The sequence below is a fragment of the Meriones unguiculatus genome, chromosome 2 (genome assembly GCF_030254825.1).
Source record: "Meriones unguiculatus strain TT.TT164.6M chromosome 2, Bangor_MerUng_6.1, whole genome shotgun sequence".
Classification (NCBI taxonomy): Eukaryota; Metazoa; Chordata; class Mammalia; order Rodentia; family Muridae; genus Meriones; species Meriones unguiculatus.
The window spans coordinates 77,829,207-77,850,486 of record NC_083350.1 but is presented as its reverse complement, the minus strand read 5'-3'; the positions used below and the strand labels follow the sequence as shown (position 1 = coordinate 77,850,486).

Here is a 21,280-nt window from a genome sequence, read left to right as displayed (position 1 = left end):
AGGGACAGAAAAGAACAAGGTGGTCTCCAGGCTCCCTCCAGTGTCACAAGGACCTAGCTCTTCTCCCCCATTACCCTAAACTTCTCAAGCTCAGGACCCCACAGCTCACATTCTCCTTACAACTCAATTTCAGCCATGCTGTCCTGGTCCTCTCTTTCCCATCATTCTCTCCCTATCTCCTCTCATGGCCTGGTCCATCTGCTGGCCATGTTCAGTCAACTTCCTTCTCTCTCTACGCTGGACTCTTCCAGATGCCTGGGCTGTTTTCTCATAGCTAAAATGAAAACCTCCCTCTCATCAGGTGTAGCACACACCATTAATCCCAGAACTCTATAGGCAGAGGTAGATGGAACTCTGAGTTCAAGGTTAGCCAGGTCTATAGTCCGAGTTCCAGGACAGCCAGGACTACAGAAACTGTCTAGAAAGCAGAACAAACCAAAACAAGCCAAAGAGTAAAGTTTACCTTGCCCAGACCTTTCATTTGGGAGTGTAAGTGGTCTCCTTCTTTGGGACCATGAAATTATATCTATCACTACAAGAACAAGTGCGTTAATGCCTCAGCTAGTTTTTAGCTTCAGGTCTCTTTCTTGATCGGGATGAGTTTGGGAGGGAGTATAGAGAAAGGTGTTGGGCTGAAACTTCTGCTCAGTTTTTGCTTTTTCTTCAAGGGACCAAAGTACGAATGTTTTTTTTTTCTCATGTAGTCTACAGTCTTCAGAGTGGCCCAAAACTCACTATGTGACCCAAACTGGCTTCCAACTCGCGATTCTTCGCTGCTTCTGCCTTTTAAGGGCTGGAAAACTGAGCCGCCACAGCCAGCTAGCATCAGAGATGTAGAAATGATCTGTCTAAGTTGGAAATAGGAAGCTGCAAGGCTGTTTATTCCGGGGTCTTAGTAACAATGTCAACCAGAGGTACTGGAAGAGCTGCAACCAAAGCCAGATGGCCGAATTCCCAGACTCTCGGTCGCTTGACACCGCCCTCCGCTCAGTGGGCTGATGGACCGCGCGCCGCCCTTCCATTGGTCAGCTGTCACAAGGCTCATGCTCACACGAGGTCATTTAGCCAATCAGCGATGTCGGCCATGCCCACCCAGCTGTACAATCTTGCATTTTTTTGCGTCCGGGTCCGCGGCATGCCGGGAGTTGTAGTACTATTTTCAGGGTCTGCCTACTGAGCCGAGAGTCTGGGAACTATAAGCCCCAGAATGCTAAACGCGTAGAGCGCTCGGTTTTCAGGTATCAACCGCACCACACCTTGGACCCCGGGAGAATCCGCGTTGAGAAAGAGGTGAGGGATATTGTCGCATGTGCAGCGGAGACTTGTTCCTGTCTCAGGTCTGGTGAAGCTGCGGGGCGCCGCGGGGCCAGCTGTGCGGGAGTTCCTGTCTCTGGGTCGGTGAGCCGGACTGAGCGGCTTTCTTGCTTTCGCGAATTTCTAACTCTGCGCTGGTGTGTGCCTCGAGACCTCCTTACGCACGGCCGCGAGTTTACCCTCCACGCCCACCTGTTGCAGAGGCCGGCTGCGGTTAGTACCAGTACAGACCACATGCCCGCAGCATCATCGGTCCCCTCGGACGTAGCGCAGAGCCTGAGCCTCCATCTTCTTCCCCTGCCCCCGGACCCCTTGGTCCTAGTTCTGGCCCTGCGTCGGCTCAGCTGTCTAATAGCCCCAGAAGCTCAGTTTGGTGTGTCCATTAATAGTGTGTCTTAAAGACCTTCTATCCCCTAATTCTCGGTACTGCATCTCTGGCCCTGCGAACGCATCCTCGGAAGTAGAAAGCGTTCAGTTTTAGCCATTTCGCTTCAAGTGAAGATTTGTTGGGACTCTGGCACCCGGACATTCTTTTTATTTCCTGTGTGTCCCTTCTGTAATTCTTGAATTCAGGGTGCATCAGAGTGGGGTATTCTGGTGCAGGGGTAGAAAGCTTGGCCTGTGGGTACCTGAGGTAACGGCTACCAAGCATCTGCCTTCGGTGCTTGCAGGGAGTGCTTGGAGCCCCTCCCCCTATGCCCACCCACGATGCCCCTGTCCCGCTGGCTGCGATCTGTGGGGGTCTTCCTGCTGCCAGCCCCCTGCTGGGCACCCCGGGAGAGGTGGCTTGGTTCCCTACAACGACCCTCCCTGGCATATGGGTGTCCAGTCCTGGGGGCCTGGCACAGTGCCCGCTGGTGGTGCCAAGTGTGGACAGAGGAGCCTCGGTGAGTGTGGTTGGGGTGAGGGGCTTCGGGGAGGGAAGTGCCAGGACAGAGCTCTCATTTGTGTGTGTGTGTATGTGTGTATGTGTTTTTCTCCTCAGAGCATTTTGCACCTCTCTCAGAATGAATGGGAACCAGAAATTGGATGCTTGTAATCAAGATAGGCAGGATTTCATCCAGCACTTCTCCCAGATCGTCAAGGTGCTGACGGAGGATGAGCTAGCACACCCCGAGACCGGGGATGCTATTACCCGGCTCAAGGAGGTGAGGGTTCAGTATTGAAGAAACCAGTAGGGGATGGATTTTGCATGGCTTTTGATAAGAGTGGAAGTAACAGTTTCAGCCTGAGTCCCTGGAGTAGGTGGGTCCCTGGGGTACTTCAGCCCACTTTCCTGAGTTTCTGCTCTACAAAAGGTGTATTAAAGAGATGTCTCCAAACAGCTTTGCGTGAGAGGGAGCAGAGCCTTGGACCTATTGAAGCTCTGATTTTATGGCCTGAAATTTTAAGATGGGATATCTAAGAGGCCATTGTCCCGAGGCCTGAGGGAAGATACTGTATCATTAGAAAGCCCTATTCAGGCTGGAGAGACGCCTCAGAAGTTAACACCTGTTCTGTCTTCCAGAGGTCAGGAGTTCAATTCCCAGTCACCCACATGGTGGCTCACAACCATCTATAATGAGATCTGGTGCCCTCTTCTGGCGTGCAGGTGTACATGCAGATGGAACACTGTATACATAATAAATAAATCTTAAAAAAAAAAGTCCTTTCTAGGAAAGGAATAGTTGAGTCACCTATTTCCCTCCTTTATTCTCTTGTATTTATTTATTTTTCTTAAGTCAGAGTTTCCTTTCTTGGCCTACATGGCCTTGAACTCAGACACCCCTCCCTCAGCCTCCTGTGTGCTGTATCTTTACAGTGCTGTCATGCCTCCATCTGGGACTCCTTTTGTAAATGTTGTTTGTCTTGTCTGAGGAAAACCAAGGAGGGTGTTTTCCTTGTCTATAGTGTGTCAGTATTAAAGAGATGTCTTGTTAGTTAGGTCTGCTGTGTGGCAGAAGGCACAGTGAGAGGCTTCAGTAGGAGGATATTGGAGGGGTCAGAAATAGCCTGAACCTTGCTGTCCCCTCCACACCCTCCTTTGGCCTTTGGAGACACCTTACATTTTCTGTCCCGGAACTCATTATGTATCTGAGGCTGACCTCAAACTCCTACAGCCTACTTGCCTGCACTTGACATTATAGGATCACTCCCTGCTAGGACCCTGTCTCCAATACAGGCTTGTTTGTGGATGGCCTAAGTTCTGGGCTTGGGGGAAGAATTGAGTATATATTATGGAGCAGGTACTTGGGTGTCATGCCGTAGGACTTTGGAGGGGAGTGATCCAGGGCCCTCCAAGGGGAGCTGGGAAGAGGAATCTCCTCAGGCCCCTGCTGTGTGGGCCCTGACGTCCTCTTCCCCTGCCTGCCTCAGGTCCTGGAGTACAATGCTGTAGGAGGCAAGTACAATCGGGGTTTGACTGTGCTGCAAGCATTCCGGGAGCTGGTGGAGCCCAGGAAGCAGGACGCTGAGAGTCTTCAGCGGGCTCTGACTGTGGGCTGGTGTGTAGAACTGGTAAGAAGGGGGAGGGGGCAGAGGCTTTCCAGAGTTGGGGTTTTTTATTAAATTTTTTATATTAATTACAGTTCATTTACTTTGTATCCCAGCTGTAGCCCCGTCCCTCATTCCCTCCCAATCCCACCCTCCCTCCCTCATCTCCTCCCTGCCCCTCTCTAAGTCCACTGATAGGTCCTTCTCTCAGTCCTCCTCTCCTTCCATCTGACCCTAGCTTATCAGGTTTCTTCAGGACAGGCTGCAGTGTCCTCCTTTGTGGCCTAGCAGGGCTGATCCTCCCTCGGGGGTGGTGAGGTCAAAAAGCCAGTCACTGAGTTCATGTCAGAGACAGTCCCTGGAGTTGGGGTGTCCTAAGGAGGAGAATGGATCTTAAGCTTGTGTCTGACTGTTCTTGTCTGTGTCTCATGTGCTACAGTCAAGTTCAGGCAGTGTGGGTCACTTCAGGGACTGATGAGTGGGCACGGAGAATTTTCAGAAATTCTAAACTTAAATCTTGCCCTGTGGTGGTAGCCCAACAGGGGCCAAGGCAGGCCGATCCCTGAGTTTGAGGCCAGCCTGATCTAGAGAGTGAGTTCCAGGACAGCCAGGGCTACACAGAGAAACCTTGTCTCAAATAACAGCAACTTAAATCTCGTAAACTTAACAAAGAAGACATTTCATTAGAAAAAATAGTAAAGGGGCTGGAGAGATGGCTCAGAGGTTAAGAACACTGGCTGCTCTTCCAAAGTCCTGAGTTCAATTCCCAGCAACCATACGGTGGCTCACAACCATCTATAATGAGATCTGGCGGCTTCTTCTGGCCTGCAGGCATACACACAGGCAGAATATTGTATAAATAAATATTTTAAAGAGTAAAGTAAATAAAAAGGTTTTCAAAGGCTGGTGAGATGGCTTGGTGGGTCAGAGCATTTGCTGTACAAACAGAAGACCCAAGTGTGGATCCCAGCACCACATGAAAATCAGCTGTGGCTGTAAACACGTAATCCCAGTGCACTGTAGGAGAGTCAGGAAATGGGCTTCCAGGCTTAGTGAGAGAGAGATCTGTTTCAAAGGAAAGTGGTGAAGTCAAGCACCTGGCATCTTCCTTTGGTTTCTACTGTCATGTGCTCATGCCCACACAAAATGCACACACGTCTCTGTGACGCACGCCCGTGCTGTTAGTGCTGGGCTGCAGAGACAGGCGGGTTCCCAGAGCCTGTGGCCAGGCTGATGTAGCTAATCAGTCAGTTCCAGGCTCAGGGAAGGGGTTTCTGTCTTTAAAGCATGAGATGGGATGGTGGCTGGAAAGCTGTCTCAGCGTTTAAGAGTACCGTCAGCTCTTCTGGGGTCCTGGTTTGCCTCCCAGCAACCACAGGGTGGCTCACAACAGTGGGGTCTGATGCCCTCTTCTGGCAGACAGGTGTACATGCAGATAAGCACGCGTATGTAAAAATGAAAAAAGGGTGGGGAATCAAAGACAGCTGACATTGCCCTCTTGCCTCTGTGTGCACAGCACAAACACATAGCACATGTACACACACAGGTTTCCGAGAGTGGGAGCGATGGCTCTGTCAGAAAGGCTGGGCACCAGGAGCACTTGGCTCGGTTCCTCAGTCACTCACAGTCCTGCAGTCTGTCATCCCCTTACTGGGATGGGTGCTGTGTAGCTCCCTGGAGCTTGCTGGCCAGTCCGTCCAGCACAGTTGCCATGACAGACCCCATCTCAAGAAGGTGGGAGGGCTGGTGAGGTGGCTTGGTGGTTAGGAGCGCTGGCTGCTTCCCCAGAGGACCTGGGTTCAATCTTTAGAACGCAATTGGTGCCTCATGACTCTAGCGCCAGACCTAGGGGATCTGCCGCCCTCTTCTGGCCATGTGGTTCACAGGCATGCGTGCAGACAGAACACCAGAATGTATAAAATAAATAGTGCTTGCTTTGGCAGCTCATATATTGAAATTGGAACAAGACAGAGAAGATCAGAATGAGCTCTATCAAGGATGACACACAAATTTGTGAAGCATCCCATATTTTTTCCTAACTGACATTTGTCAAGTGTGTAAAAAAAAAAAAAAAAAAAAAACAACATAGATTGGTACCAAGCCCCCCAAAAAAACAACATGTAAAATTTGAAAAATGAGGAAGACATCTCAACCCCTGCAAATGAGGAAGATGTTCAGTGTTGACCTGGCCTCTATGTGAATGCATATACTTGTACAAACATGTGCATACCCTATAAAAACACATGCACACACTTGCACAAATGTGTGCATGACATGCACTTGTAACACATGCACACATTAAACATGCATGCACAACACATGCACACACTTGTACAAACATGTAGTACAACATATAACAAACACGTACACTCTGTACATACATAACAGCCCAGGATTTGGCAGTATGCTCACTTAGATGTTCTGGTGCCAAGTGAAAGCTGCTTGTCTAAGTTGGGGTGCATGCTCTCATGCATGGCCTCAGTCCCAGCATCTTTTTGTCTTATGTGGTTAGCTTTCCTGGCTCTTGAATGTCTGTGGCTTTTTTTTGGCGGGCGGGGGGGAGCTTGAGGCTGGTGATGCCCAGGGCCTTGTTTATGCCCAGTACCCTCTGATCCCCCACTACATCCCTTTGGTTGTTTGTTTTGTTGGATTTTGGCTTTTAGAGACAGCCTAGTGAGGCTCTCTCTCAAGGAAACCAAACCAGAAGGCGTAATGGGTATTATTGGGTGTTCCATTCTTCCATCTCCTTAATGGAGAGCTTTTGGGAAGCACCGCTCTGAGGTCAGGGTGAGGCTCTGGGGAGATACAGAGGGGCAGCCCATCCTGTATGTCCCATGAGCCTTTGCTGAGACTGAAGAACATTGAAAACCGGATATAGTTCGGGTTGCAGAGCGCTGCCTCAGGTGCATGAAGTCCTGGGCAAATGCCCAGCCGGGCATAGAGCCAGGTGCGGCAGCCCATGGCTGTGACCTCAGCACCTGGGAAGTAGGAGGAAGGGCAGAATTGCTAGGTCCTTCTTGGACATGTAAGGAGCTTAACTATCTAAAGAAGAAGCCATTGCTTAGCCTGTAGCACAAGGCCGGGGTGGTGTGTCCCTGTCTGACACTCCGAAGCCTCTCCTTGCAGAAGAGAGTGGAAGTGAGGGCTGTGGGCCTTTTGCTGGATTTGCATGCTCTGCCTTAGGACAGAGAGGCCCTTTCCAATAGATGCTTTTAAACTTCTTTAAATTAGCAGTTTACTTATTACTTATTTATTTTGTTTTTTTGAGACAAGAGTTTCTCTGAGTAGCCCTGTCTGTCCTGAAACTTGCTCTGTAGGCCAGGCTGGCCTGGAACTCCAAGATCTCCTGGCCTCTCCATCCTGAGTGCTGGGATTAAAGGCTTACACCACCACTGTCTGGCTAAAAATTTACTTTTTATGATTAGAAAATGTTATGTGTGTGGGTGCTTTGCCTGTGAGTATATGTAATGGGTGTATGCAGCTCCCAACATGCCAGTAGAGGGCGTTGGATCTCCAGGAACTGGAGTTACAGATGGTTGTGAGCTGTCATATGTGTGCTGGGTCCTCTGCAGGAGCAGCCAGTGCTCTGAACCACTGAGCCATAAACACCTTGATCAAAAGCGACTTAGGAAGGAGAGGTTTGGTTTCATCTACACTTCTAGATCAGTCCACCTCAGAGAGAATCAGTGCAGATGCCATGAGGAACGATGTGAACTCTTCTTCTCCATAGCTTAGCCTGCTCTTTTATACACCCAGAACCACCTGCCAGGGCTGGTACTGCCCACGGTGATAATGCCGCACACTCTTGCCACAGGCCAGTCTGGTAAGGGCATTTTTTTTCAGTTGAGGTTTCCGCCTGCCAAATGACTCTACATTGTGCCAAGTTGACCTCAAACTAGCCAACATGGTCAATCACTGGAACAGAAATTCTGTGATGTTTTGGTCCAGAGTGCAGTATGTGAAGGTATTCCGTGCTCTTCCTGCTGCTGGGGGTATCTTAGAACCGATCAGAGATGGCAGAGATCCATTACCTGAAGATAAGGGGCATTAGTGCCACTTTACAGATGAGGAAATCTGGGAGCAGGCCCCCCCAAACCTCCCGCGCAGCGCACAGCAGTGGCCAGAGCAGCAGCTGTCACTGAGGGAAGGCCCTTACGGAGCCCTGGGCGTCTTATTGCACTCCTCCTTCTAGCTCCAGGCTTTCTTCCTCGTGTCAGATGACATCATGGATTCTTCGCTCACTCGCCGGGGGCAGATCTGCTGGTATCAGAAGGTAGGTTAAACAGGAGGTTAGCAGTGGTCCTGGTAGACAGGCCACAGGGAGGTGATTGGGGTGCCAGCTGTGATGGTTTGAATATGGCCAAAGGTAAGTGCGGCTTCACTCTGTTCCCCACAGCCAGGTATAGGCTTGGATGCCATCAACGATGCTCTGCTTCTGGAAGCCTGCATCTACCGCCTGCTGAAGTTCTACTGCAGGGAGCAGCCCTACTACCTGAACCTGCTGGAGCTCTTTCTGCAGGTGTGCTGCGGGAGGGCTGGGGCCCAGCAGCTGTGTGCTGTAGCGCTAGCTTCTGGCACGTGCTCATCTGTTGTGCTGGGCCTGCCTGGAGGTCTTCTCTCTCCCACTCCCTGACTGCCTAGCCGACAGTTGCTTGGGACATGAGGATGCCAGTGTCTTCCTCCAAGGAGGAAGGCTGGCTTAGAGGCCTTCTGCTACCTTCCTCTCTAGAGTTCCTATCAGACCGAGATTGGGCAGACTCTCGACCTCATCACAGCACCCCAGGGCCATGTGGATCTAGGTAGATACACAGAAAAGAGGTGAGGGCCGGTGGCAGCCACGTCTGGATGGTGAGGGGCTCAGCTTGGGCCCTGCCTTTGTAAATGTATCTTCTACCCTGACGCAGGTACAAATCTATTGTCAAGTACAAGACAGCTTTCTATTCTTTCTACCTGCCAGTCGCGGCCGCCATGTACATGGTAAGTCCACGTCACTTTCACTGTGTTTTTTCTTGTGGACTCTGGGACAGGAAGGCACAGAGTAGACACTTGGACAATCTGTGTTTCACTGTCTGGCTGTCTGGCCTCACACCAGGCACTCGGTCCCTCTGATACTGGAGAGTGAGCAGCGGTGAGGCCCGTAGGTGCTTCGTGTGAGTGGGAAGAGCAGGGAGGGCTCGAGCTGAAGACACTAGGTTCCCAGGCAGTTGGGTCCATCCTGACCCTAGTTTTCTTTTCACCCGTTAAGAAGTTGAGTTTACCAAAAGAAATGGGAAGTGAAACTGTGAGGCTAGAATTGCTCAGGAGGGTGGCGCAATGGCCTCCCCGGGAGTCCCAACTGATGAGGAGGCTGGAGGTTGGCCTGTGTTAGCAAAGGCCACGGGGAGCAGGAAGGGCAAGGTGCCATGGGCCTGGCTGCCTCGCCTGTTTCTCTGCAGGCAGGCATTGATGGGGAGAAGGAGCACGCCAATGCCAGGAAGATCCTGCTGGAGATGGGCGAGTTCTTCCAGATCCAGGTAGGACATCAGAGCAGCAGAGCCCCCCTTCCTCTTCCGCCGGCCTGAGGTTCTCTTCACCCTCCTTCTTCCTGCTGCCTAGGACGACTACCTCGATCTCTTTGGAGACCCCAGTGTGACTGGGAAGGTGGGCACTGACATCCAGGACAACAAGTGCAGCTGGCTGGTGGTGCAGTGTCTGCAGCGAGCCACTCCGCAGCAGCGCCAGATCTTAGAGGTGCCCAAGAGGGCTGGGGGCGAGGGGGTGTGAGAGCACGGTGATTTTGCTGGCCAACCCAATACAATGTGGTTATGTGCTGAAGGCAGCCAGGGGAGGTCTGGACAATGGTAGACAACGTGGAACGCCCAGGGATCTCGGCAGTCATGGCCGAGAAGCCGTACAGTAGAGGAGGTAGAACCCTAAGCCAATACCTCAACATTGGGGTGGGGGCAGTGTTTGGTATCTTGGATCCCCAGAGACAGGAGAGCTACAAGTGGTAGTCAGGAGACAGAGGCAGCCCTGCGTAATGAGGTCCTGACTAAAACAAAGTGGAGTGAATGGCGTTGCCAGTGTTCTGGAAGGTATGAATGATTTGTGAGGTCCTTTGGACCCAGCTGAGTAGAGCTGTTCTGGTTCCAGGAGAATTATGGACAGAAGGACCCAGAGAAGGTGGCGCAGGTGAGAGCGCTGTATGAGGCGCTGGACCTGCAAGCTGTGTTCTTCAAGTACGAGGAAGAGAGTTATGGCCGCCTCCAGAGCCTTATCGAGCAGCACTCTGCGCCCCTGCCCCCTACCATCTTCCAGGAACTAGGAAAGAAGATCTACAAGCGGAAAAAGTGACCTCAGGATTGCGGAGGATGGGAGGGAGGGAATCTCAATAAATTTTTGTTCAACACCCTGTGGTTCTGTGCTTGCGCCAGTCAGGATTCAGCTCTGTACTGAATGGAGGGGTGGGGCTGGCAGCTTGGAGGCCGGGTTGGCACCAGCTTTCCGAGACCCAAAGCTGCAGCGGTTTAGATGGGTGACACAGGCACAGCGTCAAGGGCTACGTGGGGTTTGGGGGCGGGCCTGGGCTATGCCACGCCCACGTGCGGAGGGGTGCGGCTGCGCAGCTACAGTGGGTTTCGCCGGCGCCCCTCCCCTCTGCTCTGTTCCCCGCTGGGCGGGGACGCAGACAAGCCCAAGGCCGGAGCGATTCCAGGAGGACTGCGGTGAGGAGGGCTCAATCTATGGGTGTGGATGGATGGATGGATGGATGGATGGGGGGCACGGGAGGGGAGCTGCAAAAAATAATAATGAAGGGTTGGGTGGTGGCTGAAGGGTGGAGACGAGCACAGAGCGAACGGACAAATCTTGCTGTTGCGACCCGGTGAGGACACACAGGCTGGGGGCTAGATGCAGAGCTGACGAGCTGAAAGCTCCCTCATCCGTCTCCAGCCCAGGCCCCTCTCCTGCCCTAACAAACCAAATCCTTTGCCTTGTTCCCCAACATCCAGCTCACTAGAGCATCCGGGCGGGGTCTCATTCCTCCCAGGACCGGTAGGCTGCAGGGCAGAGCTTGATTAGAAAGGATCGGGGTGGGTCCTGGGCCCAGCTCTTTTCCGAGCTTCGCACCCCACGAAGATCAGAGCGCAACCGCATTATCTGATGACCCTCCTTTCTCAGTTCCCTGGAGGTTATGTCCGACTCCACCTGCAAATACCGCAGTGGAAACTAATGGCCGGTTGGTGGTGATTTGAATCTCATTTGAATATCTCCCAAAGCGGTCAGAGCCTTCGAGCCTGCTCTAGCCCTCGGTCAGCCCCGGTGCCCTGACCGCACCTCGGTAGCTAGGTTTCAACCCTCCCTGTCGTTTAGGTCGGCGTCTGTATTGCCGGGTAGGTGGATGTGAGCGGCTGGCTCCTCTCTGTCTCCGGAAGGCACCCTCCGTCATCCCCGGCACCATGCTGTCCCCTCAGCGGGCTCTACTCTGCAACCTCAACCACATCCACCTCCAGCACGTCTCCCTAGGCCTGCACCTGTCCCGCCGCCCTGAGCTGCGAGAGGGGCCTCTGAGCACACCCCCGCCCCCGGGAGACACAGGGGGCAAGGAAAGCAGGGGCCCCTGCAGCGGGACCCTGGTGGACGCCAACTCCAACAGCCCAGCTCTGCCCTGCCGATGCTGCCAGGAGCACGGGCCCGGCATAGAAAACCAGCGGGATCCTTCCCACGAGGAAGAGGCCGCCTCGCCCTCCGATCCCGGATGCTCCTCCTCTCTCAGCTCCTGTTCAGATCTCAGCCCCGATGAGTCGCCAGTGTCAGTGTACTCTCGCGACCTGCCCGGTAATGATGCCCACCCCCAGTCCAGCGGCTTTCCCTTGGAGCTGGGCTCTCCTCTGCCTCCAGCGGGCCCTAGCACCTGCTCTCCTGACAGCTTCTGCTGCTCTCCTGATTCTTGCTCAGGAGTATCTTCCCCACCTGGACCTGGCCTGGACTCGAACTGCAACGCCCTGACCACCTGCCAGGACCTACCTTCCCCAGGCCTGGAGGAGGAGGAAGACAGTGGGGAACAGGATCTTGCTACCTCTGAGCTCTCAGAAACCGAAGATGGGAGAATCGACTCAGGGAAAGCAGAGCCCAGCTGGAAAATTAACCCCATTTGGAAAATTGACACAGAGAAAAATGAAGCTGGGTGGAAAAGCATCGAGCACAGTGACTCCGGTCGGAAAATCGACGAAAATACAAACTCGATCTTGAAAACGGAACCCGGGAAATCGGCTTGTTTAAACAGCAGTTCTGGTTCGAAAATAGATGCAGGGAAAACCGATGGGGGATGGAGAGGTGACGTCAGCCAGGAGCCGGTGCCCCACCGGACGATCACGTCCTTCCATGAGCTGGCCCAGAAGCGCAAGCGGGGTCCAGGGCTGCCCCTTGTGCCTCAGGCCAAGAAAGACCGCAGCGACTGGCTCATAGTCTTCTCGCCGGACACCGAGCTCCCGCCGACGGGGTCCCTGGGAGGTTCCCCGGCCCCTCCCCGGGAAGTCACCACCTTCAAGGAACTCCGGTCCCGAAGCCGAGCGCAGCCGCCGCCGGTCCCCCCCCGGGACCCTCCGGCCGGGTGGGCTCTGGTCCCGCCTCGCCCGCCTCCCCCGCCCGTTCCCCCGCGGAGGAAGAAGAACCGGCTGGGGCTGCAGCCCATCGCAGAGGGGCCTCCGGAGGAGGGCAGGGCGGACAGCCCCGCGGCCGGCGGCGAGGCCCCCGCCGCGCCGGAGCGCGAGGAGCCGCGCGCGCGCGCCGTGGGTAAGAGGCGCGGACCCGCAGGAGGGCGTCCCCGGGCCGCCGCTCGGCGCTCCTCCTGCGGCGCCCCCACCCGCGGCCAGGGCGCCCCCTGGGAAAGGGCGGCGGGGCGGGGCGTGGAGGAAGGGACTAACTCTCTGCTCCTCTTTCTCCCGCCCCTCCTCGCCTGGCTGCCGGCCCCGCTGCCCTCCTCCCCGCCCCCGGCCCCGCCAATGCCCCCCGCAGCCGGTCCTCCGCGCTTCCCTCGGCCCCCGGTTGCCCGGGTTTCGGCCGACGGGCGCCCCCTGTGGGAGGGTGGAGGCGCAGGCGCACGCGGGTCTCCGCTCTTTCCGCCTCTGACCCGGTGGCCGGAGTCGCGGCTGCGGCTGCGGCTGCTCCGGGCGAGTCCCCCGGAGGAGCAGCCGCTGCCGGTGCGCCTCTCCCCGGTGGGAGCCTATTCCCCTCCCACGCGGGGGGCCTTGCCTTGCCTGGCCAGCCCCGAGCTGGCCCTGCTGCTCTCCCCGCTCTTCCCCAGAAGTAGCACCTTCCCCGCCGCGGCGCCCCCACCCCGCCAGGTTCCCGTCCCCCCGCTGCCATCACCACCGCGTCCGCCGACCGCCCCTCGCTGGACCAGAAGGCCACCGCCTCCGCCCAGGCAACGTAAGACGGACCCGGGCCAGCCCCTCCTGTCCCGGGCCAGCCTGCGTTTTAGCCTTTTTTCTTAGGGTGCCTGGCTAGGTCTCGCCCTTGGAGTTGGGCAGGTTCCTGGCGGGCTCATTAGTTCCCGGGAGGCCGGCCCAGCTCCACGGCCTGGGGGTGAGGAGCGTGGCTGCTCTCCACCCGGCCTCCTTCCTGCCCAGCTTACGGGGTCCATTGTTAGGGACCTGGGGTCACACCCTGTGGAATTCCTCCGCTAGGGAAGTTCTCGGCCGCGGTGGTCCTGACCCACTGTCCCGCCCCACACCTCCTCCACTAGCCCCGCCCCAGGCAGGGTGAAGCTGGAGCCTTGCCCTGACAAGGTGCAAGGTGACTGTTGGGCTCCCCAAGCCTCTCCACCCTTTCCCGTCTATCTGTCTTTCCATTGGTCGAGGTTCCCACGTGCTCGGAGTGGGCGCAGCCCTCAGTTTCCTCGTCCAGTCATCTCCCTCCTTAAAGGCCCAGCTGGTTGGTATAGCTCTCTTCCCAGAGAGGAAGGGCAAAAGGAACCGAGGTGGGGGCTGCGAGGGCCGGGGTTTGCCCGAGACTACCCTCCGCTCTACTTCCCAAGTGGCTGTGCTCCTTCTACCTGACTCCCAAACTGTGAGACCTCGGTGTCCTCCCTCCGCGTAACCTTTGGTAAGTAAGTGTCAGCGAGTTCTTCTTCCCTTACACAGTGCGTAGTTCCTGGTCGTTTGCCGGTGTTCCCGGGGCCCAGAGGCTGTGGATGGCAGAAGCCCAGAGTGGGACTGGCCAGCTGCAGGAGCAGAAGAAAGGTAGCTCGCCCTTCCCGCCTTCTGAGTGACCAGCCTGTCCCTGGTCTTCAGCGCCCCTCCCCTCCCCCGTCAAGACCAGGGCCTTTGATGTGTCTTCCTCCCATCTCCACCCAGGTCTCTTGATAGCTGTCAGCGCTTCAGTGGACAAAATCATCTCGCATTTTGGGGCTGCTCGGAACTTGGTTCAGAAGGTGAGTTGCTTTGAGGGAGAGTGTTGGAAGAGTTAGTGTAGCAGGGGGAAGTGGGAGAAGCCTCTGGAAGCTTGGCTAGCAGTGGCCAGCCACGCCTCTGGACCCACTCGCTTTACGCTGCCCCCAGGCCCAGTTGGGGGACAGCCGGCTGAGCCCGGACGTGGGGCATCTGGTACTGACCACCCTCTGCCCGGCCCTCCACGCTCTGGTGGCCGACGGGCTGAAGCCATTCCGGAAGGACCTCATCACCGGGCAGCGCAGGAGCAGCCCGTGGAGTGTGGTAGAGGCCTCTGTGAAACCAGGTAAGCAGCTAGGGAGTGGGATCCAGCGGGCGCAGAGCCCGGACCTGGCTGAGCTTACCCCCGTCCTCAGGTTCCGGCACGCAGTCCTTGGGATCCCTGTACGGCCAGGTCAGCCGCCTGGCCCCTCTGAGGAGCAGCCGCAGCCGCTTCCACGCTTTCATCTTGGGCCTCCTCAAGTAAGTGGGTTCCCCCCCCCCCCCGCACTGCTCTCCGGCCTTGGAACCACCAGCACGTGATGCAGAGGAGACAGCATGGAAGCTATGCTTCCAGAACTCCCTCTCTGCTGTCATTTCTCACTCCGCACGTCTTCCCTGAATTCACTTCTCTCTTTTTCCCTCCAGCACCAAACAGTTGGAATTGTGGTTTTCCAGCCTTCAGGAAGATGCAGGTCAGGAGCTGAGCTGGGAGGGCACGGTGCCGCAGGGCGGGGAGAGACAGGCCCTCCGGGGCTGGTCCTGGCTGGCGTCGGCATACACACGCAGCCCTGAAGCTCAAGGGCAGGCCCTCTCCCTGTGTGTGTCCCCAGGCCCGTGGTCTTTTCTCTTTCTAGCCTATGCTGTATTTCTCAGTTAACAACACTGAGTGGTCACATCTCCTTCTGGAGGCACTGGCTCCCCGGGGGCAGAGGCCTATCTGCCAGCTCTCCCTGCCTTTTCCTGCCCCTGTGCCCTACACACAGTGAGGTCTGGGAGATGTTGACTCTGGAATTGGTGCAGGAGGCCCTCTGGGGCTGACGCTGGCTGCTCTCTTCCAGGCCTGCTATCCCTCTTGTATCTGCCCACTGGATTCTTCTCCCTGGCCTGTGGGAGCTGTCCATCCCTGTCTACAGAGCTACTGCTTCTCCTGCAGCCACTGTCTGTGCTCACCTTCCACCTGGACTTGCTTTTTGAGCACCACCATCACCTGCCCCTGGGCCTGCAGCAGGCTCCAGCCCCGTCAGGGGCCCCTCCTGCCCTCCAGCAGACAATGCAGGCCGTGCTGCACTGGGGGGGCCGCTTGGCTCAGAGTCTCCGGGGGACCTCAGGGGAGGCCACTACAGACTCTTCTGCTCCCTCAGCCCGCCCTCCACCAGGGAGCTGGTGGAGTCAGCTGACCCAAGCCTCGAGGGTCTATGCCTCTGGGGGCACCGAGGGCTTCCCTCTTCTCCGGTGGGGACCCAGGCATCACGGAACGACAGTCGAGGGGGCTCCTCCACCCTCAGAACAAACCGCACCAGGCAGAGGCGTGTGGTTGGGGCGGCTGTTTGGTGTGCCTGGGGTCCCCTCAGAAACTGAGAGTGGAGCCTTCAAGTCCAGGTATGTCTGCATATACACATTGTCCATGGTCCCTCCTCTGACTTCCGGTCCCTTCAGAGCTCCTAGAGGCTAGGCATTTATGATCTTTTAGATAGGAGGTAGGCAGTTGGTTTTTATAGCCATGGGCTATAAAAAGATTAGAATCCTTACATTGATGAATTGTTACATTTTAGAGGCTACACAAAGTTCCTGATTTCCAGCTGGGTGGTGGTTGTTCAGCCCTCTTCCACCTACGCCCCCCAGGCAGGGTTTCTCTGTCTGGCACCATGATGGCTGCTTTTAGAACGTAGCAGGACTGGGCCCCCCTCCAGACTTCCCTTTCCGGTCCCTTTTCTAGAAAGCTACTTCCCAGCTACTCATTCTGCTCACTCCTTCACTTCCTTCAGGTCATGGAGTAGGCCTTTTGTAGCCAGGCATGGTGGCACACACCATTAACCCAGCACCCGGGAAGCAGAGGCAGGCAGATCTCTGAGTTCAAAGCCAGCCTGATCTACAAAGACAGTTCAAAGACAGGCAAGGCTACACAGAAAAACCCTGCCTTGAAGAAAAAAAAAAAGGTTCCTGATTTCACAGCTTGGCTCTTATAGCTGAAAATATTTATCTGACCCTTTAGGGAAAAACCAACCAACCAACCGTATGTGCCCTAGAGCTTGACACGGCAGGTGCATCTTCAGTGATGTCTAGTGACTCAAACCTGTGCAGACCCGTAGACGTAGCTGCCACCCTGCTCTGCGCTCTGGCCAGTTCCCCAGGGTGCCACTGGGGCTCTCGGGTTCTTCTTCTGGGGTGTTACAGCTTTGGTGACCTACATCCTTCCCTGTAGGAGACCGTCCAGCTGGTTGCCCCCAAGTGTGAGTGTGCTGGCTCTGGTGAAGCGGGGGGCACCTCCTGAGGCTCCTCCTGAGGAGCCTGTGGACTCAGGAGCCAGCACAGTGCAGGCTGACAGGTAAGAGGGGGGGAGGGGTCTTCCCTGCAGTTGTGCTGTCTCCACAGAGTGGGCAGGAGGCAGCGTAAAATGCAGTCTGCATTGCTTCTTCCCTGCCCATTTCTGTGGGTGCACTAACTCCTTGACCCTTAGCTTTGATGCCGGCTGTGGTGGCTGCCCTTGGGAGCCAGACACAGCAAGATCTTGAGTTCTAGGCCAGTAGTGGATGCTGCACAAATGTGGTGCACAGAACATAATGCAGGCAAAACACCCATACACGTAAAAAAGAAACAGAGTTGTTTTTTTGAGACATTGTGTAGACCAGGTTGGCCTTGAACTTACAGAGAGCCACCTGCATGATTAAAGGAAGGTATGCACAGTCATACTTGCCTTTTTGTTTTGTTTTGTTTTTGAGACAGAGTTTCTCTGTGTAACAGTCCTGACTGTCCCAGACCAGGCTGGGCTCAAACCCACAGATATGCCTACCTTTACCTCCAGAGTACTAGGATTAAAGGTGTGTGCTACCACACCCAGCTCCCCACCCTCAGAAAGAGTTTCTCAGTGTAGCCTTGGCTGCCCTGGAACTGGTACAGCAGGCTGATATCAAATGCAGAGATCCACCTGCCTCTGCCTCCTAAGTGCTGGGGTTAAAGGCACCACCACCACCTAGCCGAAGCAAGCGTTTTTTTAAAAATAATTTTTATTTAGGAGGCTAGGCCTTACTATGTAGCTTTGGTTGCTGGCATTAATCATGTGTGCCACCATGCCTCACCTTACTTAAGCTCATCCAGGCACTTCTTTTGCGCCACGTGTTGTTGCCAGGAACAAAAGTGACCCCTTTTGTCTGTACTCCAGTCTGAAGATGCGTATAGTTCAATGGAGATGTGGATAGGAGCACGTCAGATGAGAGCGGGTGCGCTCAGGGTGGTCACGGCTGTAGCCTGGCTAGCAAGCAGAAAAGGGTGCAGGAACCTTTGTAACGGTGCTGGCATGTGTCTGGCAGGAAGCATGGAAGTCAGGGGTGGGAGACTCAAGCATGGTTAAGTGTAGAACTGTGGGACATGATTGGTCAGGAGGTCAGCCGGGATGTCATTCTGAGGCAGTGGAAACTCTCGAAGGTGCTAGAGCCTGAGAATGGTAGACTTGATTATGCTTTGGGAAGATCTGTGACTGCCGTGTGGCTCAGGGGATGATCACGTTCCACCCCAGAGAAATTAGAGATCCCACTTAGGGTGACGGTGCACAGCTGAAGGGCATGGAGGAGATAAGCCGCAGTGAACTCTGGTGAGGAACTGCCAAGAACAGCTGAGTAGAGGCTCAGTCTGCCCCTTCCTACTACTGGAGTGGCCATCTTATTTGCATATGTGTAACTGGAAACACCAGAGAATAGTGCATTTTCAAGTGAGCATTGCAGGAGTGGGCTTGGGGTCCAGGGAGGCCAGAGCCCCAGTGTCAGCATGTCAGCCAGTGACCCCAAGTCTCTTCTGGAGTCCAGCACACATTGCCTGGATCTCCAGGGGCAGTCTGCCAAGGGACGGGATGGCCTGGGGACAGCTGGGCGCCTTTCCTCCACCCTTCTCTGACTTCCTCCAGGGCAGTCCGGGCTCTGTGTGACCACACTGCTGCAGGACCTGACCAGCTGAGCTTCCAGCGTGGGGAGGTGCTTCGTGTCATTGCCACAGTGGATGAGGACTGGCTTCGCTGTGGGCGCAATGGTGTGCAGGGTCTGGTGCCAGTGGGGTATACCTCCCTTGTTCTCTAGCTCTGGGCCTGTGTCCTTTTCCTGGGAATGGAATGGCTCATGAGTACTGTTCATGTGAACTGACCATCCCAGAAAGTGTTTTCTTCCTTCTGCAAACCTCACTTTTCTTCCCATATCCAATGCTGTGGACAGTTAAAATGAATCTTCCTTCTTCCTTCAACACCTACCAATAAGGTGGAATCTGCTCTTGCAAATATGTAAAAAGACCTTCCTGTCCACAGTACTCTCTCCTCCATCTGCACAAGAGAACAGCACCTTTCCTATCTGCCAATCAGTATCTCCCCCTCTGTCCACTCAAGTGGGCCGTGTCAGCACAGTACACAGCTTTTGCCTCCAAGCACTCAGGACCTCGGCCTCCGTATTGTCTACTCCTAGCCCTTGTTGCCTGTAGTTAAGGTGTCCCCTGCCGTGCTGAGTGCTAGATGGACGCCTGGACGCCCTGGCGGGTGGGCCAGTGGCACTGGTCTGCCTTCCCTTACTTGTCCCAATAAAGCGTGGGAGTTGAACAGACATGTGCTCCTGTGGGTTTTGTAGTATAGGTACTGGTGTGGGGAGGGGAGTCCTTTCATTTTGGAGCCCCAGACGGGTAATTCCTCCTTAGCCAAGGTAGGTTTTTATTTTGGGGGGGATGGAAGAGGGAGGGAGCAGGATCTTACTCTGCAACCCTGGCTGGCCTCCAAACTCATGAGATCTGTCTGTCTTTGCCTCCTGAGTGTGGGGATTAAAGGTGTGTGCCACCACGTCCTGCCAAGACAAAGGGTTTTGTTTCTAAAATACCTTTATTTAACTTGTGTGTGGGAGGGGGCACATTCGTGCCACAGCTTACACATGTAGGAGAGTTTTCTTTTCCACCATGTCACTCTATCACAGTGGTTCTCAACCTTCCCAGTGCTGTGATCCTATAATTCAGTTCCTCATACTGTGGTGACCCCCAGCCATAAAATTATTTTCATTGCTACTTTATAACTAATTTTGTGACTGTTATGAATCATAATGTAAGTATCTCATCTATGCCCCTCAGGTTGAGACCTGCTGCTCTGTTAGATCTGTTAGTGACATAGGCAGATAAAACTTTCATTGTTGTCTCCATGAGCCACTTAGGTCCTTTTCAGGAACAGCAAACTCTCTGAACCACGCAGTCACCTCTCTAACCCCTTAGACTTTTTCCCCCTTTTTTCTAGACCTATTTATTTTTGTGTGTGAAGGGCCAGGTGTGCCATGGCATACATGTGGAAATAAGATAACTTTTGGCAGTCAGTTCTCTCCTGCTACCATTGTAGGTCCTTGGGATGAAACTCAGTCTTAACTGCAACTGCCTTACCCACTGAGCTGGCTTGCTGGCCCCTCCTGCTTTGTTTTTAAGACTGCTGTTTCATTTGACAGATGGAACCTTGGATAAAGATGAGGAAAGACAGAGGAAGCATAGCCCTTGAAATTATGTTTAACTAGATTCTGAGGTGAAAGGAAGGTTTGATGTTGGCAGTGACACTGTTTTCTGTTTACTGCTACCAGTCTGCAGTGGTACAGTTTTAAGTCAAAGCAAAATGGCTTACCATCCATTAGTTGGTTAGGTTGGTTGAGTTTCCTGTTAACCTTTAAAAATAAAAGCTAAGATGTTGGGGTCTTGGAGAGATGGCTGGAGCACTGGCTGTTCTTCCAAAGGTCCTGAGTTCAATTCCCAGCAACCACATGGTGCCCTCTTCTGACATGTAAGCACACATGCAGGCAGAATATTGTATAAATAATAAATAAATAAATCTTAAAAGAAAGCTAAGATGTCCTAGGGATCACTACAAAGGATTGTCTTGAGAGAGGCATTAAAAAACAAAACAGGAAGCTGTCATTATAACTATGCAACAGGAAAGCCAAGGACAAACAGACCTACTTGGTAAAAGTTAGATGGGGTAAAGAAGTCTGTGACACTTTTATCTTTGGCTATTCTGGGTAAGTGAAGAGATATGCCTTGAGGGAATAAAAGCTTTACTCTGCTGTCCTAAACTGTCTTTGTTTGTTTTGAGACGGTTTTTCTGTGTAGCCTTGGCTGTCCTACACTCGATTTGTAGACCCGGCTGGCCTCAAACTCACAGCCATCCACCTGCCTCTGCTTGCCTGAGTGCTGTGATTAAAGGCATGGTCCACCATGCCTGGCTCAGAGTTTGAGTTAATTACAAATGTATGTATGTGTGTCTCTCTTCATCCTCTGAGTGCTAGCATTATAGGTAGGCCAACATGCCTACCGGGCATAAACACATACACAACCCAACACGCTAATATGCTTATATGTTCAAAGTTATGTGATGGTGAAGACAGAAGAATACCATTACTGTGATACTGGCACCAGAAGTCTTGAAGACATATGAGCATGGTCCTGAGAACCCATATATGCCTCTTTCTGACCCATTTTCTTGACCATGTCTTCAGAGAACACTGGTAGAGCATTAGAGACATCTGGTGTGCTACATACGTAGTCATAGCCTAATGGTTTAGCCTTGTGCAGGCGTGAGAACAGTGGGATCTTCTTGCAGAACCTGAAATGGGCCAAAGATGTAAGATTTAAGTTTTATAATTTTATTACATCTAGGGCAGGAGTTTAGTAAATACCAAAGGTTAAAACAAAAAACAAAAACCAACCAAATAAAAAAACAACTGTGTGGCCATGGTACATGTCTTTAATCCCAGGACTTGGAAGGCAGAGACAGGTGGATGTCTGAGTTTGAGGCCAGCCTAGTCTACAGAGTGAGTCAAGGACAGCCAGGGACATACAGAGAAACCCTGTCTCAAAAAACCAAAATAAAAAAG

General features: G+C 53.9%; 2 protein-coding genes and 1 non-coding gene across 9 annotated transcripts; all 3 read left to right on the top strand.

Moving 5' to 3' along the window:
• The first annotated feature begins 1,131 nt into the window (after positions 1 to 1,131).
• Positions 1,132 to 10,174, top strand: Fdps (farnesyl diphosphate synthase). 3 transcript variants are annotated; one of them, XM_060377731.1, is made up of 12 exons: positions 1,139 to 1,238; positions 1,338 to 1,527; positions 1,986 to 2,201; positions 2,300 to 2,462; positions 3,670 to 3,810; positions 7,979 to 8,059; positions 8,183 to 8,305; positions 8,516 to 8,604; positions 8,691 to 8,763; positions 9,222 to 9,299; positions 9,382 to 9,516; positions 9,919 to 10,174. In XM_060377731.1, the coding sequence occupies exons 3-12, from the start codon at positions 2,023 to 2,025 to the stop codon at positions 10,117 to 10,119; spliced, it is 1,263 nt and encodes a 420-aa protein (XP_060233714.1). In that variant the 5' UTR covers positions 1,139 to 1,238; positions 1,338 to 1,527; positions 1,986 to 2,022; the 3' UTR covers positions 10,120 to 10,174. The 3 variants fall into 3 exon arrangements, with proteins under 3 accessions (XP_021493462.1, XP_060233714.1, XP_021493461.1); XM_021637787.2 differs by lacking the exons at positions 1,338 to 1,527; positions 1,986 to 2,201 and having other exon boundaries at positions 1,132 to 1,290; XM_021637786.2 differs by lacking the exon at positions 1,986 to 2,201 and having other exon boundaries at positions 1,163 to 1,527.
• Positions 5,714 to 5,819, top strand: LOC132652543 (U6 spliceosomal RNA). The gene has a single exon (XR_009590153.1). It is a non-coding gene; the product is annotated as a U6 spliceosomal RNA (small nuclear RNA).
• Positions 10,175 to 10,337: 163 nt separating the features above from the next.
• On the top strand, positions 10,338 to 18,991 carry Rusc1 (RUN and SH3 domain containing 1). Of its 5 annotated transcripts, XM_060377729.1 has the most exons (12): positions 10,338 to 10,490; positions 11,137 to 11,601; positions 11,722 to 12,558; positions 12,781 to 13,194; positions 13,908 to 14,006; positions 14,121 to 14,197; positions 14,325 to 14,499; positions 14,570 to 14,675; positions 14,841 to 14,887; positions 15,254 to 15,794; positions 16,618 to 16,740; positions 18,313 to 18,991. In XM_060377729.1, exons 1-12 carry the CDS (start codon positions 10,355 to 10,357, stop codon positions 18,479 to 18,481), a joined length of 3,189 nt encoding a protein of 1,062 aa, XP_060233712.1. In that variant the 5' UTR covers positions 10,338 to 10,354; the 3' UTR covers positions 18,482 to 18,991. The 5 variants fall into 5 exon arrangements, with proteins under 5 accessions (XP_060233712.1, XP_021493446.2, XP_021493442.2 ...); XM_021637771.2 differs by having other exon boundaries at positions 11,137 to 12,558; XM_021637767.2 differs by lacking the exon at positions 12,781 to 13,194 and having other exon boundaries at positions 10,339 to 10,490; positions 11,137 to 12,558.
• Positions 18,992 to 21,280: the final 2,289 nt, after the last annotated feature.